General features: G+C 49.4%; 1 protein-coding gene across 2 annotated transcripts in view; it reads right to left on the bottom strand.

The window, feature by feature from the left end:
* The window catches only part of ADAMTS9 (ADAM metallopeptidase with thrombospondin type 1 motif 9), an 84,048-nt gene extending 75,719 nt beyond the window's left edge, over window positions 1-8,329 (bottom strand). For both annotated transcript variants that reach the window (XM_074914080.1, XM_074914079.1), the window contains exons 1-3: window positions 8,106-8,329; window positions 7,599-7,987; window positions 6,217-6,379 (exon numbers count right to left, since the gene is read on the bottom strand). In XM_074914080.1, coding sequence (XP_074770181.1) covers window positions 6,217-6,379; window positions 7,599-7,987; window positions 8,106-8,199 — 646 coding nt within the window. In that variant the 5' untranslated portion in view covers window positions 8,200-8,329. The remainder of the gene's footprint in view (window positions 1-6,216; window positions 6,380-7,598; window positions 7,988-8,105) is intronic.
* Window positions 8,330-17,084: the final 8,755 nt, after the last annotated feature.

A 17,084-nucleotide genomic window follows, 5' to 3' on the forward strand; every position in this document is an offset into this window, starting at 1 on the left:
CAGTACTAAGAAGGTAAACAACAAAATGCTTATAATTATATAAACAACAACTTGCTTATAACTCACATTGAGAAATTTTTAAATAAAACCACAGTTATGGGATCTGTACCATTGGCTATGATCAAATTTTTAACTGAAGTCAGTCTACTACCTTATTTCACCTGACAACACCACAGCAAGACAGCACAAACATTACAGCCTGATCCTTTTCCCAACTCAGTATGGGAAAAGCTTGTGTTTGACATCCCAGGCCCATTTGACCAAGTACTAGTTGGCTGTTACTGCGCTATTACCTCAATAGGAAGCCAGAAATAGAATTAATTACATTAGCATATGGAGCTTGTGACGTAACTCTCTCATTTGCTGTTTTTGGGAGGGAAGGAAACCTGAAATAATTACTATCTGGCTATAAATTACAATTCACTTCCTTAAGATGAGAAACTTTTCTGAGGGAAAGAACGAAGTCAATGTTTTACCCTGAGGCCAAAAGCAAAGTTGACAGCTTAAACAGACTTTTGAAAGAGCTCAAGGATTGCTCAACCTGGAAGCAAAGGCTTAGGAAAACCTCCCTGCAGATCTTCTGCAACCCCATGGTTACGTGACACCCAGCAGTACAGAATTTGCCTGAAGACCTGCCTCTAAACCAGACACCTAGAATGTGAAATTCTGCTGGATGAAGGAGGTGAAAACCAAAATAAAGTCATAGTTGGAAGCAAGACAAACAGTACAAAAGAAATAGCAAAAACCCAGAAGGGTTCTAGACCAACAACTTGGCTGCAAAGGACATGGGATTTCATCACGGACCTCTCACAAGAGTAGAAAAATTAAGTCCTGTGGAAAATGCATTCACAGTTTCTGCCTCAAAACTGCTATAAAATAAGAATGTAACACACGTAAGTGGTCTGCAAAATGAGTATGAAGTTTTCCACCTCTGGCCTGTTTGGCCCTGTTCCCCACCATTGCCTGCTTTAAGATGGGGTATACACCTCGGACCACAGCTCCAGGAGGAGCAAGAGCTCACCTACCTGTGCCAACAAGAGAACACATGGAAAGGGACAAAGTCAGGCTTTAGCCATGGTGCCAGACCTCCAACACATCCTCCACCAAGTCACCTCCCCAGTCATGACACTGATAATGCATTAACAAACCCACATGCTGGCAACCTCAACCTGGTCTCAACCTTCCCAAACCCATGGGAACACAGTGGTGGGACCATCTCCTGCTTGTGCCATGGGTTCACCAGTGACATCCCATGTAGCTGGATGGCACTGGGAGAGAGATGACAACCATCTGTAAGGACTCAGCGGGCTGGTGCCCATTATCACACGGAAATAAGATCGCAATCATCAAGCTGGCAGCACCGGGCATTTGCTTGCTCAAGACACAGGGCAGCACTCCTCTGCTCTGGTGACTCCCCAGTGTTACGTTCAGCGGGATGGGTTGTTAAAGTCACTACGAAAGGTAATCTATTACAAATTACTCATTAATGCAACTGAAAAATCAGTGACATATTACTGATTATGCCTGTGTCACACTAGCTCAGTGGCAAGACTTGGTTCATGGTACTGATATGTCTTGTGTTTTTATAGCAACCTTCTCACCACAACTTAGACACACAGAGCTCCTTTTCTCCTCCTCAGCTCGATGACTACATGGGCCTTGCCTTTTTGGAGCTGCCATGCTTGGCCACACACATGCTGCCTTTTGAGTAGTCAAACTGCTTTAACACCTTGCAACTAAATACCCAGTTGCAAATTTGAGACCCTTTTGCATCTGCTTCTGGCAGGTGCTGGGACCTGCCAAGCTTTCGGGCCATCTGTGCTGGTAATGCTTGGTGGTTTTTGGAAAACAACCTCAGCAGCTGAGTCACCGAGCTTTCCCACCTCCGCCGGCAGCGGGTGGGGGCACAGCCAGCTCTGTGCAGGTGAGATCTGCTCTGTCCTGCACTCATCTGAGCCCGCTTCCAAAATCTCACCACCTCAGCACGAATTGCTGGAAGGCCTCTTTGCTGGCTACAGCCCCTTGGCTCTCCTCCAGAAATAGAAAAAGCTCTAATCATCTTCCTACTAGTTTGGCACCATCAGAGTGTTATTGCTGCTTCTGCATGAGGAGTTTTGCCCGCGGTGGATATTCCCACTTTAAGCGCTCTCATTAAGGAGCCAGGACTTTGTGCAAGATCCTCACAGGCAGCTCCAGAGCCCACATCTAACACCAGCCTCAGATGGGCACAGCTGACCAGCAACAAGTCATGGGAACAGCTAGTGCTCGCTATGTAGTCAGTCCTTGATTTATTCATCTCAGCCACAGGTGGGTCTTGAATATAAAAGAATTATGAGAAGTGAGGCAAGAACAGGGAGGTATTTAACTAAGGAAGCTGGGAAAGAAACAGAAAACACAGATCAGGAGAGCAGAAAAGTGAACGCAGTGGGAACAAAGAAGGAGCTGCCCAAAGGAGTTAATTCAGGAGTCCTGCACTGGGGTCACAGTAAAAACTTCAAGGAATTCGCAAAGTTTGGAGCAATAAATAGCTGAACATGCAGCAGAAGCAGGGACAGCCCAATTCTTGCATTTATGCTCACGGCCACAGGGCAATTGGGCAACGTGGCTCAGTGCCACCAAGCAGGTGAAGGCCACATCTGTCTCAGAACAAGGGGTGGCCAACAGGCAGAGCAATTGGGTAAGATTCAGTAAAAGGCTAAAGCTATCACAAAAGCAAAGAAAATCAGAAGAGCTCCAGAGAAGACAAGCAAAATAGACGTATAAACATATCAATGATGAAAAATGTGGGAAACGTGAGAGAAAGGAGAGGCAGCAGAATGGGACACAAGACACAGAGCAAGAGGTGGCCCAAAGTGGTTTATGTAGGTGACGACCAGGGACAGTGTCCCGTTGGCATCTGGAGCTCGACACCTCTCTGAAAGACCAAACCTTTGGGGTTTCATGTGGAAACAGGTGGGTAGGGTTTGCCGGTCTGCTCCTGGTGGGATATCAGACTGGACGGGGGGTCGGAGAGCTGCTGCCGGCCTCTCGAAGCCGGGCGGCACGGCGGGCGCAGCTCCCCACGGCGCGGCAGGATGCAGCTACGCGCCTTTTATCATCGGAGTCAGATTGTTCCTCCGCGGGGTGCAGGAAAGCTCCGCCCTCCAGCTTCGCAATGAGACACTTCCTTTTTTTCTTTTTTTAGGATCAGAATTTCTTTTCTCTTCCTCCTCCACCTCAAAAAAAGCGGATATTTAATAATTTGGATCGGAAGAGCTTGCTATCGTGAAACGGTGGGTGGTAGCAGCCAGCGCTACACCTAGTGACATCACGCTGTCAGGCTGGCCAAGTCTTCATCCCGTCAGGGCTATTCAGGGAAACACAACTAATTATTCTGCCAGATCCTCGAGCAGATGACAAATTGATTCACGGTACTAACTAAAAGAAGGGAAGGAGAAGAAATTGCACCATTTCCTATGACTGAAACTACATTAACCCATTACCCCAAGGAAAACTTTGTCAAAAGTTTTTATTGCGGCGGTTGAGCTATACGCCAGACAGCGAAGTGCATTGTCAGGAGACCACAGCATTGTGCTGTGAAAGTTCATACGCAGAGCACAGTTTGCATTCGATATCCATCAGCATTCAGAGGAGAAAGATCTTTTTTTCAGAACATCTGCAGAGTATCTCATATGTCAGAGGACCTAAAACTGTTATCAGAAACTGCTAATTAAAGCTTAACAAAATCAAATACCTGTTTTTCTAAGCTGACCTGAGGATGCTGAAAACTAGAAGTAGCACCAGGGAGACTGCTGGAAATGAAAGCTTTTACTCAATCTGTCAGTCAACTCACAAGGGAAACTTTTCCTGGATACTGCCAGAAGTCTATAATTACATCATCATGGCAAGGGCACACCAGTATGTTGCTTATTAATCATTTTCAGGAAGAAGACTATCAGAAAGCCATTCTTAATAGCACCACCACCTGGCAATGCAGGCTCCCTTTCTCACTGCAGGGTGGGTACTTACGATTTCCCTTGCATGAATTTCCTCTTTGAGCAATTTTCAATCTCTGCCAGAAGCCTGCAGTGTAAACGCATCTTTTCACACATTTTTCTGACGAAAGACTGGATTCACACAACACCCTACAGCTACAACAAACCCCTAAACTCTACGAAACCATTCTCTGGTAGGAGTGACAGATGTACCCTGTCCAAAACAGGGAGTGCTGCTAGATTTTGTATTTTCCTCTCTGCTCCAAAGACATGTGAGATATCTTCTTCTCTGCCTGGTGTAACCCCAAGGTTCAGCATTGCCCAAGCTGCCCTGCACTTGCTCCTTAAATAAAGTGACCAAGACTCATTCACTGTACATGTATGACCAAAGCATCATTCCCTTTCAAAAACTTGGACAACAGTAAAAGGGCGGGGCAGAGATAGAGGGAAAGGGGACAGGAGGACAAGTAAGACCGGCCCACCTATCTCGAATCCTTAAGTTTGTATTTGAGAGGCAAGACCTCCTCCTTTCACTATGTGAAGCAACTGAGAAGAAAGAAAGGAAACAAAAGACAAGCAAGAGGCAAAGAATGTTGGAAAAGAGGAGAAAAAGATACACACCATGTAGGTAATATTGTGGATGGAGTGCTATTCTGGTGAATCATGACCCAGAAGAATAATACCCTAAAGGGAAGCTATGACACAGTGGGGTGAAATACAGCAGACTGTTATCATGGCACAGAGGAAAGTCCACAAGCGAAAGTCAGAGCCCTCCCAGCTACCTTTGATTCAATGAGTCCTGTGATCTGCTGCTCCATTCCTCCAAGGGTTACTGATGCAATGTGCCAGATTCCATGTTTCTTTCCAACTGTTCTGAGTCTCCTGCATCTGATCTCAAAGAAGGGAGCAGAAACAGCTGGAAGAGAGAAACCAGAATGGCATAGTCCAGCAGCAACCCTTGGAAGAACAAACAACGACAGCCTTGTGAGAGGCACCATTGGTCCCCAGCACGTACGTTTTTACACGTGGACACGTATCCACATGTCTTTAGAAGAAACACATGTTGCTAAGTGCATCAGCTCTGGCTGGTGACAGAGCACCAGAGCATCTTCTGTCTTAGCGTGATCAGTGCAAGACCGACAGCTCAACAGCACGGCCGCGATCCACAGCCATGGGTGCCAAACGAGTCACGCGTGCTAAATGCAGTCTAAGCTTGGCACCACGCTTCTCCTCCAGTGGTACCTTTACTCCCTGAGCAACTCCACCTACTTCGCAGCACATGAGCGGCTTGCAGGCCACACAAGGGAAACCAGTCAAGGTCTACTCTGTTTATGTTTTAAAGCTCCTGTAGATCTAGCTGCAGGCCAAAGGAGGAGGACAAAACAGCAGGTGAAACAGGAGACTGAAGAATTAAGCTTCTTCAGAGGGAACTTAGATATTTGCTGCCAAAGGAGAGGATTAGTTGTGAAAATCAGGAAGTCAACGAAGCAGAGAGCAGCAGGAGGCCACTGCAGATAATAGGGACAGTAGGAGCAAGGCTATTGCTCACCAAGGCACGTGAAGGGGAGATAAAAAGGCTTGTGCTCTTTCATATGTGAAAAGACTAGAAAGAGAGAGTGAGGAGGTCAGGGAGATGGTGCTGGTGGAGGAAGGGCTATGAGGAAGAATAAAAAAAAGCCTTTGAAAATGAACCATGGAAAAGTGATTAATAAGGGAAGGACTGTCAGGGTTGGTGTTAGGACCTTCTCATTTCCACTAGAAAGAAGTAAAACATTGCAACTCACAAACAGATCTGTGGAGGGAAGACCAGGAGCACAACAAGACCAAGACAGAAGGATGTCATTTAAAGGACAGAAACAGAATTTCAGACAGAGAGCAGATCAGATTAAAATGGTTAGAAATTACACGTAGGAGAGGACAGAAAGCAAGTTTGAAGGCTCATGGGATATTTTAAGGCATGACAGCCCAAAGGATCTCTTGCCAGCAGGGATGAAATGGAAACCGTAACATTTTTCCTGACCACAACTTCCTTATAACCGATTACTAGAAAGCACAGGCACACCACGTCCCTCCAGGACAGCAGTACCGCTGCGAGCCCAGTCCTAGCGCACGCGGTACCATTTCTAGAGGGGTCCCTCAACTGCGCATCCCTTCTGCCCCACACAAACCTACTGGCTTCTTACTGTAAATTAGTTCCCTTTCGTAAGTGCCAAGTCATGAAGGGCAGTAACAAAACGAGTACCTGGAGTATCGCAAGTCTGCCTGTCCCCTGAAGAGTTGGTTGGAGGTGTCCGGTGCCGGTAGACTAGGTGTGGTTTATTGTGCTCTTCTTCATACTCCTGTTCTTCAAGCGACAGTAGCGGCTCTACAAAATAGTCCCCATCGTCTGACTTGAATGTGCCTAGCTGAGAGGGACAGAGAGGAACAGGTGGTCAGTTTGGGGCGATGAGAACCCATAGAGCAGGACCACCCAACAAAATGAGCGAGGTGTGTGAGTGCCCGGTTCTGCAGTGACCCTTGCGAAGCTCCCATCACACCACTTGCACCCACACCAGGCTGCACTGCTCCCTGCAGCCATCCCGGTGGAAATTACACAAAGCAGATTACTAATCCGTAGACAGGGAGCATGAGAGAGGCACGTCTGCCAGAGCCTGTCCCCTATGCCAGTGACATTTACCAAGCCACCGCTGCCCAAGGGCAGACAGTGCTGCAGGCCTCAGTGCAACCCCATCATGTTGTGCTGGTTTTCATACAGCAGCTCTCCCTCAGGCAGGCTTTAAACCCACGTGTAAGGACCAGAGGGAGATGTCCAGCCAGTGAAATCCCTGCTTATCCAATGCTCCTAGTTCCACCTGACTACGAATGTAGGGATTTAGCATGTAAAAAAGACATCCCAGACAAGAACTATCCTGCAGCCGCCCTAGACTGGGATGTGTGACCAGTAAGTGGGAGTGAGGCCTGTCCTGCCACACACACGTGCCCAGAGGAGCTCCTGAACCAGACGGGGCCCAGCAGAGACCTCTCGGGGAACAACCGGCCAAGGGTCAGCCCCACAGGAGCTTCTGCTCATCCCTCTGCCAATGTGTCCCTGCACAGAAGGGCACCAGGATGGCAGGAGGGGCTGCCAGACAGCCTGCCTGCCTCTCTCCTCGGGCCGTGCCCCTGCGCCGGGGTGCAGGACGGCTCCGGAGTCAGCGCTGCAGGGGATCCCCCCCCCTCGTCATCATCCCTTTGCAGCCCTCGTCGGCACCCCGGGGGCAGGAGGGTGCCCGTGCCAGGGGTCTGTGCCCGCTGACCTCCCCCCCGGGGTGCCGCTGGGTGGCAGTTTTTCCCCCCCAAACCCTCAGAGCAGGAGGGGTTCACCCCGGTGCCAGGACCCGACGGAAAAGCGGGATGGGAGAAACTCCCGAGCGGGGCGAGGCCGGAGCCGCAAGCCCCATCCCGCAGCCCCAGCCGGGGCGGGGAGGGGCTGGGGGGCGGGGGGAAGGGGCCGTCCCCATCCCTCTGCCCACCCTCCCTCGCCCTGCTCCTCCCTCCTCCTCCTCCGCGCTTCCGCCCCGGCGAGCCGCCGCTGGGCGCCCGGCGGGGCCGGGGCCGGAGCCGGGAGCGGGACGCGGGTCTCACCATCCCGGAGCAGAGGCTGATAACGGCGGTGTGCCGCGGGCGGGCGTTGACGTGGCCCCGGTAGAAGCAGTGCTTCACGTCGGCGTCGGCCGCCTCGGCGTAGAGGCGCCGTTGGTCGGCGGCGGGTTCTCCCAGGAGGCTGACGGTGAAGAGCGGGGCGATGAAGGCCGAGCTGGCCGTCAGGTTGAAGAGGAACTGCTGCCCGAAGGCGGAGAGCCTGTAGTGCGCCTTGGGGGAGGCGGCGGCGGCGGCCGTCCAGGCGTCGGGGGCAGCGCTGGTGCTCCGCCGCCGCCGCCTGAAGTGGACATCGGTGGGGAAGGGCTCGCCAAACTCATTCACCCGGGTAGGAGTCACGATCTCGTACTCGCTGAGCTTCTCCAGCAGCTTGGCTGCAAGCGAAGGAGAAGCACATGCCCCTGAGCCGGGAGGCCGAGCCCCCTAACCCCGCGGGGGGCGGCAGCCCAGCAGCCCCCCGGCTCTCCCCCTCCTCCCCGAGTACCCCCTTACCTTGCCTGGGGTGCAGCTTCTGCCTCCTCGCTCCTATCCTCAAGCCGTCGATGAAGAGCGTGGTGAGTGCCAGCGCCAGCGGCGCCAGCTGCATGGTGCTGCGCGCTGTCCTCAGAGGAGAGCAGCCTTCCCCCGCTTGGCTCTTCTTTTCCTCCTTCTTTTTCCTTCCTTTCTCCCCTCCTTTTCCCTTTTTTTTTTTTCCCCCCTCTTCTTTTTTTTTTTTCCCGCCCCCTTTCTCCCCCCCCCTCCCCGCCCCCCGGTGCGCTGCCGGGGGGAAGGCGCTGGAGCCGGGCGGTGTTAGGGGCGGGCGGGCCGGCGGGGCGCGGGGCGCCGGGGGCCGCGCATGTTGCGCGGGGGCGGACGGGCCGGGACCGACGGGCCGGGACGGGGGAGCCGGCCGCCCGCCCGCCTGCCTGCTCTCCCTCGCTTTTCGCCTCTCCCCCCGTCGGGCTGGTGGACGGGGCGCTCCCGGGAGCCAATTTAAGGGGGCGGGCTCCATAGATCAAGCAGGAGAAAAGATCCCGCCCTGCAGGAGCAGGGCCAGCCCTTCCTCCTCTTCCCCCCCCCCCCCCTTCCAACATGTCACTTTCATTCCGAGGAACGCCGGAATCGCAGGTTTTCGCCAAGAAAAGCCCTCGCTGGGGTTGGACGGGGCGGGCGGAGGAGGTGGGGGGACGCCGAGCCGCGGCCCCGCCGGCTCCTGGCAAGTGGTTTTACAAAAGCCAAGCGGTCCGGGCCGAGCGGCACCGGGCGCTGCCTGATGTGCCAGGTCCTGGGGGGAAGAGCCACTTCACCGGGAGGAGAGTTTTCTTATATAATTGATGCTCATTTTTTTTTTTTTTTCTTTTAAGACATCTCGAAGCAGCGTATCGTCGAAGAATCCCCTCGTGTGACACTTTCCATAGCAGTTGTTCTCTTCTGCATTTCTCACATATGAGGCGCTTACAGCAACTTTTGTTTAGCGTTATTTTTTATGCTGTGCAGTTTTCAGGCACCCTGAAGGAAAAAAAGCTTATTTCCTTATCTGAGTTTATTTTGGTTTGTTTTACAACTTGGAAGTTTTAGGTAAAAACTTGACATCTGTTAGAGCTAAATGTAATGGAGCATTGTCTTCTACCCTTCTTCAAACCAAACCCAAAAACCTTGGGTTTGAGTTTGTTGTTTTGTTCAAAATGGGGAAAGATGCAATGAAATTTAAAGCCTGTAGGCAAGGCAAAAGAAAATAAATGGTTGGAAGTTCAGATTTGCACTTCTGTAGAAAATTTCAAAGTTCTGTACTTTCTTCACTTAACCTTGGGAGAAAACCCAGAAATACCAATATTTGCTGTAGAAAGGGAAAGCTTTTAAAAAATAAAAATCAAGTCAGAATCCACTTCTGGGCAAAATAGCACATCCTGGCTCTTCTAAGATAACTGGTGAAGCCCTACAAACCTCAACCATTTGCAGTAAATGACTAATTTTGTACAATGAATCTGAAAGTCAAAGTAAGCAAAGCATCACCTGAGAGTCCATGTGTCTTTAACTGGCCAGGCTGGGAGGGCTCCTCGGCAGGGCCTGGGCAGCACCTCTGCACAGCAGAGCACAGAGCAGGAATCTCCACGTTGGTGGAGACCCAAGTCTGCACACATTTAGGGCAAAGTGTAATGGCACATAGCCTCTCAGCGTGGCATTGTACCCACACTTATAAACCACGTTTAATTTAAGTATTGGATACTTACAATAAAATAACTCACCCATATTGGCATCAGGGGCTTGGCAAAGCTGGGATGCTTCCAGGCTCAAGTTGCCTCGTGTGTGGTCAGCTCCGAAAACGGTGTTGGGTTTTCTCATTGTGTCCAGCCTTAGGGCTGGCGTGAGCACAGCCACGGCTGCCTGATGGTCTCCCAGTTCTGGGGAGCAGAGTTGTCTCCCTCCTCCCATCACGGGTACGTAGGAGCAGCGACATGCCCATTCTGGTAGATGTCATCTACTGCCAGGAGCAGCTCTTCCAATAACCAAACATGGTTGTATCTCCATGCTCTCACCTGTTCAGGAGAAAACCTGGACCAGATTTGCTTTTAATGCTGCAAAGGGCCTGCGTGCTAGTATCTTCCTATTCTTGCAGCTAACTGCTCGTTCATGCACACACATTAAGAAAGAAGTCCTCGGAAGAGGAGCAAGACCAAACTAATCTAAAATAACTTCAATCTGCAAAGCCTGCTGGGGCTGCCACGCAAACCCCTGGCTTGCATGGCCTCTCCTGGCTCGGCATGAAAGATTGCGGCATCCCCACCCATCCCACACTGAATTGTGTCCTGAGTTGGAAAAGCCACCAAGGTCCTTGGGCTGCTGGATGAACAAAAAGGGGAATCTCACAACATCACCGCATGGCAGCCCAGGCGTCCCTCCAGGCACGTTGCCTTGCTCTGATTCTTTCTTCAGGCTTTCTCTGTTTCATTGTCAAATAAATGACTTAACTCATAGCAGGAGTATTATCTGCTCCCTGGGCTAGTGGGAGCACCCTGTACATTACTGAACCCCTGACAGTTGTCCAGTGCCTTCCCACAACTTCCACATATGCCCCAAAACTTTCAGACTCCATGGGTAGAGGGATACAGCCCCAAGTCATGGCAGGGGCGGGGGAGGCTGTAGCCCGTGCTCAGGTGGGTGCAGACACATATCCCAGGAGGGCTGGTGCTGCCAGCTGGGTGGTGAGGGATATCAAGCTGCCAGTCAGCAAAGGGGGAGTGAAGAAAAGTGACCCGAGTTGCCTAAGGAAGGCGAGAGTGAAAAGCTGAGCATAGCATTAGAGCTGAGTCAGAGGGGAGGGGAGGAGGCTTACGTGGAGCTAGTCCTGGCGGTGTCCTGGGGGAGAGGGGTGCAGCCTTCACTCATCTCCTCATCCTCAGATCAGGATGGTGTTGGGAAACAGGTCTGTTGCTGGTTTATCTGGGTTGCAGAGTGCCCCAGGGCAGCTGCCGTCCCCATTTCACAAGCGCCCCGCATCCCACTGCTCCCAGCCTCAGCATCCCCTTGTGCCGGATCCGATGCTGGTGGGAGCTGCCTTGCTGCTGTTCAGCTCACCGACAGGACAACCTGTCAAAGCTGTGCTTATTTTCCTTACTTTTCTACAAGGTAACCAGTTAATTTGGGTCCAGGGTGAGTTTCAAAGGAGGTCAGGAGCTGGCACAGGGTGAGAAGTGGCAGCACATACCTGTGACTTGGGTGGGCAGGACCCTTTTGGTTTTGGTGCTGAGCTGAATAGAATGAGGCCGTCACGTGGAGGAGCATCCTCATGGGCTCGCTCGCTGATCTGAAACCTTGGCACATACAGACATGAGGGTAGGCAAGAAACAGAATCATCTAGGTTGGAAAAGACCTTGAAGATCACCTAGTCCAACCATTAACCTATCACTGACAGTTCTCAACTACACCATATCCCTCAGTGCTGTGTCAACCCTAAACAAAACCCCTCCATCTTTCAGAAGAGAGGAGCTGACCCATGAGTGGACTAATTAGGTCTCTCAATTACGGCGCAGAGTTGGGAGTGGACTGAAATGCTCCCAGGACCAAATCTTGGCTTTGCAATGGCACTAAACATGTTCCAGGAGCACGGTACTACTTACTTACAATGCTATTTCCATTGATACATGTAGGAGTTGTATCTTGTGCAGCATTTTGAATCTTTACAGCTGGAGATTAGGAAGTGCAGAAGGAAAGCTGTAGTGTAAGTAAATAGATTATGTGGAGTTTAGAGAAACTAAGCTACAATCTTAAATTCAAATAACTTTCCTATTAGGAAGGATCTATTAATACTTACGGTATGGTAATCGTGCAGACTCCAAGTCCTCACCCAGTCAGAAGTAACCCCTAAGAGCCCATACCTACTCATGGAAACATCCCCTTAAAACACTGGGAATTTTGCCTACATAAATACTGCAAAAATTGAGCTGCAAATGCCTCTTCTATAAACTAGAACATGAGAACTTGATCACAACAGCAAAACTTCAATGGGAAATTTAAGGCAGTGCATGCTGCTGCAAGAATACACTCAAGGAACCCAAATTTCCTGAGGTTTTTGCATTGCTTTTCATCTTCGTTCCCATTTCCTTTTCCCCATAGGTGAGGGCAATCCCCAGTCACTAATCTTTGTTCTTTGCCGCTCGGCCTCTCCGGGTAAGCGTCATCTTCCTTTATCTGCTGTATTCACTCGCTTGCCCAACGATTATCCCAGAAGGCAGACTGTTTCCCTTTGATGGCTGCTCTTCAATGCCACAAGATAACCAAAGACAGCAAACATTCTCTCCTCGTGTCTAATCTGTGTGGTCAGAAAGTGAAAGATTTCATTCCCTTCAAACAGCCAACTGCTTGCTGGCTGGATTTCTGCCTGCCTTGTTCATCTGCCTGTGCTGGTAACAAGGATACCACTCAGTGCTGCCTTTCTCTCAGTTTAGGAAGCTGTTCTGCTCACATAAAGACCTTTTCTTTAAAGGACATATTCAGCAATTGGGTCAAGGTGGGATTTTTAAGTTGTTTTAAGCCTTTCACATTTGTTTGGAGGGGCTGGGACTTCTAAGTTCTTGGTGTATATTTAATTTTCCAATTTGTTATCTGTGCCAAGCCAACTCTTTTTGATCCTGGTTAAAAGGATTTAAATATACAGTTTAACTCGTCTACAGTAGCCGTTTAAGCTCCTGCTTCCTCCGTGAGGCTCTCTGTTCTTACCCTGAGCCGTGCCCCGCATAGCGTGCTGTTGCCATTGACATCCGAATCACTTGGTTTGTTGGGGGTTTGCTCCTCCAGCCCGGAGAAGGCTGGGAAGTGGTACCTGCCCCCCACAGCAATACCAGCACAGCACTGCTGCCACAGCTTGATCCCTGCAGGCCCATATCCTGGTCCCCATTTTAGGGCTGGTGGCAGAGGGAGATGTTATGTGCCAAGATGCTGCAGAGCAGAAATAAACTCTCACTTCCATCCCAGTCCCCTGAGGTAATAAAATGTGCACATTGAAGTGACTAATCAAAGGTCAACCAGGGAAATAAGTCCCAAATGTCCTTCCGCTTGGTCCTGGGTCAAACTGCGCAACTCAAATGTCTTCCCAGCCAGCGCATTGCAGGAGGGGCTGTGTCCTGTGGGAGCCATCCCTCTGCGCAGAGGCGCAAGCTGGGTGCAGTGGAAAATGCAAGTATAACCCTGTCCTTGCAGACATTATCTCCTCTCCTTGCCTGGGTGGGAACTACCATTTGGGAACAGAAGGTAAAGGAGGAAATGCAGACAAGTCTTGTATTGCTCTGCTCACATGCAAGGAAGCTGGCTCTCAGTTTGCCTTAGAAACAACTTTGACCCTGGAAAACAGATACGTGAGTAGGATCTAGGGACTGGGTGGGAGGAACAGCAAAGCCCATGTAGACACTGCAAATGTGTGGGATTTTCAGCTTCAGGTCAGCACGGATGGACATAATGATCCCTTCAGGCTTTCCACTTAAAACTGCTGGTTCCAGGTCGCCCCTCCCCTGCTCCCAGCACTGCCGTAGACTGTTCGCACACTGCTTACACCTCTTAACTGTGTTGGGGAAAATACACGCTCAGAGTAGCCTAAATCTGGGGTCTGACTGCAGCCTGGCAGTGCCTTTGACCCGACAGACATTTGTAGACCCCATCCCCTACCCTGTTTACTACAGGTAGAGATGTGAGGCAGATCCTAAAGTACCTGAGAAACACTTAATTCGAGATCTTCCTATTTTTGTGCAAATTAAGCCATCAAGTTAAACATTATATAAGTTTATCTTTTGTGTTTGACATGCTATAAATCAAACATGACCTGAATGCACTCCTTTTGACTTTTGATATTATGTACATGTGCATCTGTGCTGTGTTCCAGGTGCCTTTGCCAAAACGTTAATAGTAATACTAGGAGGACTAAACAGAGCAGATGTTCTGTAATCCCACACCGAAAGGCAACCTAGGAATGTTGGAAGTTCTGCAGGTACAAAAATCTTTACCCCTTGAGCCATGTACTTTTATTCATATAGACTAATTATAGACAGCTCTGGGAGGTATTGCCATCGCCTTATGAAGAGGAGAACCGAGATGGTCGATTTGGCAAAGGACACAGAGTCGTGGAGCTCTGACCCTGTGATCAGTTCTCCCCCTCCACTCCAGCCTGCATGCCGCATGAGTGTACAATGTAACAGTGCAAGGGATCATTAAACTGTAAAACTATTTTAGGAGGGTTGTATTCATTCTTTCCCCAGATAGTAGATTGTCTCCAGAGATAATAAAATACAAATATCCATTACAGTAAGAAAAAAAGCTAAGCAGCTTTACATATACCAAGTTCTTTTTCCCTAAACTCTTTGATTTCCCTAGGGGTGTCACAAGGTAGCCAGCTAAAAGCAAAGACATCTCCCTGGGGGAAGACTTTGTGGTGTTGTATTTGTAGAGTGGCAGAAAGTCTGTACCAGTTATAAAGCCATCCAAAAAATTGTCAATGGCTAAAAAGTGGGAATGTTTTAGGCCTAGTCCAGCTCCTGTCAAAATTCATCAACAAAACTTCTACTGACTTGGAGAAGCGCAGAACCGGGGCCTCCATCATTTCTAGGAGCTATTTTACAGCGTCACATCGTTCTCATTAATATCCACCTGACAAGCATGTACAACACCCAGTATTTCATTAGCAAGATACAACAATTCAAAAAAATGTTTCTCTCTAACTTTGAAAAATGGCTCTGCTCCCTAAGGTGCAGCACTGAAAACCAGAGCGTTCTAAAATGCTGCCCAGGTAGCTGAGAGCTGCCAGCACAGACTGGCACAGGGAGGGAGAGGATAATCTAATGGTAGCTCCATCGCTTGGTACAACTGCTGGCATCAAACAATTACTACAACCAGAAGGTGCACCAGACCGGAGCAGTGATGTGGAACTGCTCCCCCAATACTAAAGGAATGAGATGCTTCTTAAATATGATGTTGCAGATGCAACTTGCAGCAAGTTCTCCAACTTGCCGAGCGCAGGATGTGCTGAGGAAGGAGCTCTCCTCCTACACGTGCTCCTACACTCCCACACCCAGGTTCCTCATTTCTTCTGAAAGCAGCATTGATAAGGATCGGACTAGGGATGCTTAGGCAGTGGAGTCAGTATATAAACACGTGACAAAAATCTAAAAAGGGATTTGGTCTCTCCCCAAGTATGTTGTGTTTGCCCTGGATGAACGACCAGTGAGCAAGTTCTATTTTCAGCCGCATGCTCTGCAACAACCTGCCTGTTTCTCATAATGGCTATCGCCTCGCCTGAGCAGTTGGGCACAGCTAACACAGGATCTCGCGCTCCGGTTTGCTCCTGGATCATTGCTTTGCCATCAGGTGCCTGCAGCCTTGACTTTGCTACTTACCTTCAATGTCAAGCTCTGCTTTAGCAACCAAAATAGGGCACTTAACAGTAAGAATTCAGTGTTTCTTGAATGATGGAGTTTAGGTGAGATGCTAAGGACTGCTACTCAGAACTAGTGGGATGCAACCAAGGGAGAGCAAACTCTGGATGATCTGCAAAGCTGAAACAGGGTTGTCCTGTCCTTCCCAGCTGTTTCCATCAGCCACCTCTGTTCCACACCTTCCTGCCTTCTCACTCACTAAATACCTTTTTTGATGGCAAAAGCTGTGTAGGACCAAACCTGGAATCCATACATTCCCCTCACAGGTGCGGGGAGAGCTGCGTGAATGATGTGAATTGGCTGCAGCCTTCGTAACCACGTTCATGTCATGCCACTCAGGCTGGGCCGCTGCAGAGAAAATTAATGGAGTGTAAATCCCTGTTTGGAAGTACACAGCGTCTCCAGCTTCTCCCTGTAACTCCTTCACTCCCTTCGCAAACCACATGAGGAAGGGATCTCCCCAGAGAACCCCAGCTGGACATTTTGGGTGGTGATAGAAAAAAGTGGAGTATTCACACAGCCGGGGCTGCCCGGCTGACAGGTTCAGAGCTAGCTGTGAAACTTCCAAGGGAATCTATAGTCCTGAGACCAAAGCCTGCTAGTAACAATCTTCTTTTAAAGTTATTGTATGGCTTGGCTACAAAGATAAGGCGCCAGATGGCTTGGGAAGAATTTTTAGGAGACAGTTGTGCTAGTATGCCTGGAAGGATCTTGTGAGTTTACGTTTGCAATAGACTATTTCTTTGGAGGCGAATGTTTGTCGGGATCATCAGTTTTAATTACTTAAAATGTAGGCTGTTTCTGAATGTAGACAGTTTTAAGAGGAGGGGTTTTTCTGTCTTCTTTTTTTTTCCTCAAGAGAGGATAACCAGCAGGAATACCTTTCTTTAAGTTTATAGGTAGCAGATTGCCTCTTGGAGACTAACATCATGCAGTTTTCATCCCAAATACTATCCTGCAGCACTTTATTTCGCTGATGAATTATTCATTGCGCAAGCAGGTATTTCTTTTTATCTGTTTTCAGTCAGTGAAGTAAGCAGCTAATTTTGTCAACTCTAAGCACACAAAAACATGGATCAGTCCTCAAAATTCTCAAGACTTTTAAACCAAGCCTTACTTTGTCTTTTGTTGCAAGGAGGGATAAGCTGGGGCAGGATCCATAAGGATGGCCCAGTAGGAATAAGCAGTATGGCTGAAAGAGTTAGCTAGTGACCTGTCAGTAATCTAGATATTGCTTTCATACATCCAATTTACTTCTAAAACAAAGTTTTTGATAAGGATTATAGCACACTATTACCTACAATATCAGGGGCTGAATTTGATGACACCAGGAATAGAGCTCACATATACCCAGTCTGACGGCATGACATTTCTTTCCCAGCCAGAAGTGTTACCCATACATATTTAGAGGTTTTGGACCATTTGGGTCTTCCTGACAACCACCACCCAGCCAGAACTCCTTCCTCATCACCTGCAGGCGCATGGCAGACCCAAAGAGATGTGCACATGGGCAGCACATCTTGTATGCCTGGAGATACGCAGCTCTGCTAAGGAGGTAAGTTCCTGTCCTACA

Source organism: Athene noctua, chromosome 10 (genome assembly GCF_965140245.1).
Source record: "Athene noctua chromosome 10, bAthNoc1.hap1.1, whole genome shotgun sequence".
Taxonomy (NCBI): Eukaryota; Metazoa; Chordata; class Aves; order Strigiformes; family Strigidae; genus Athene; species Athene noctua.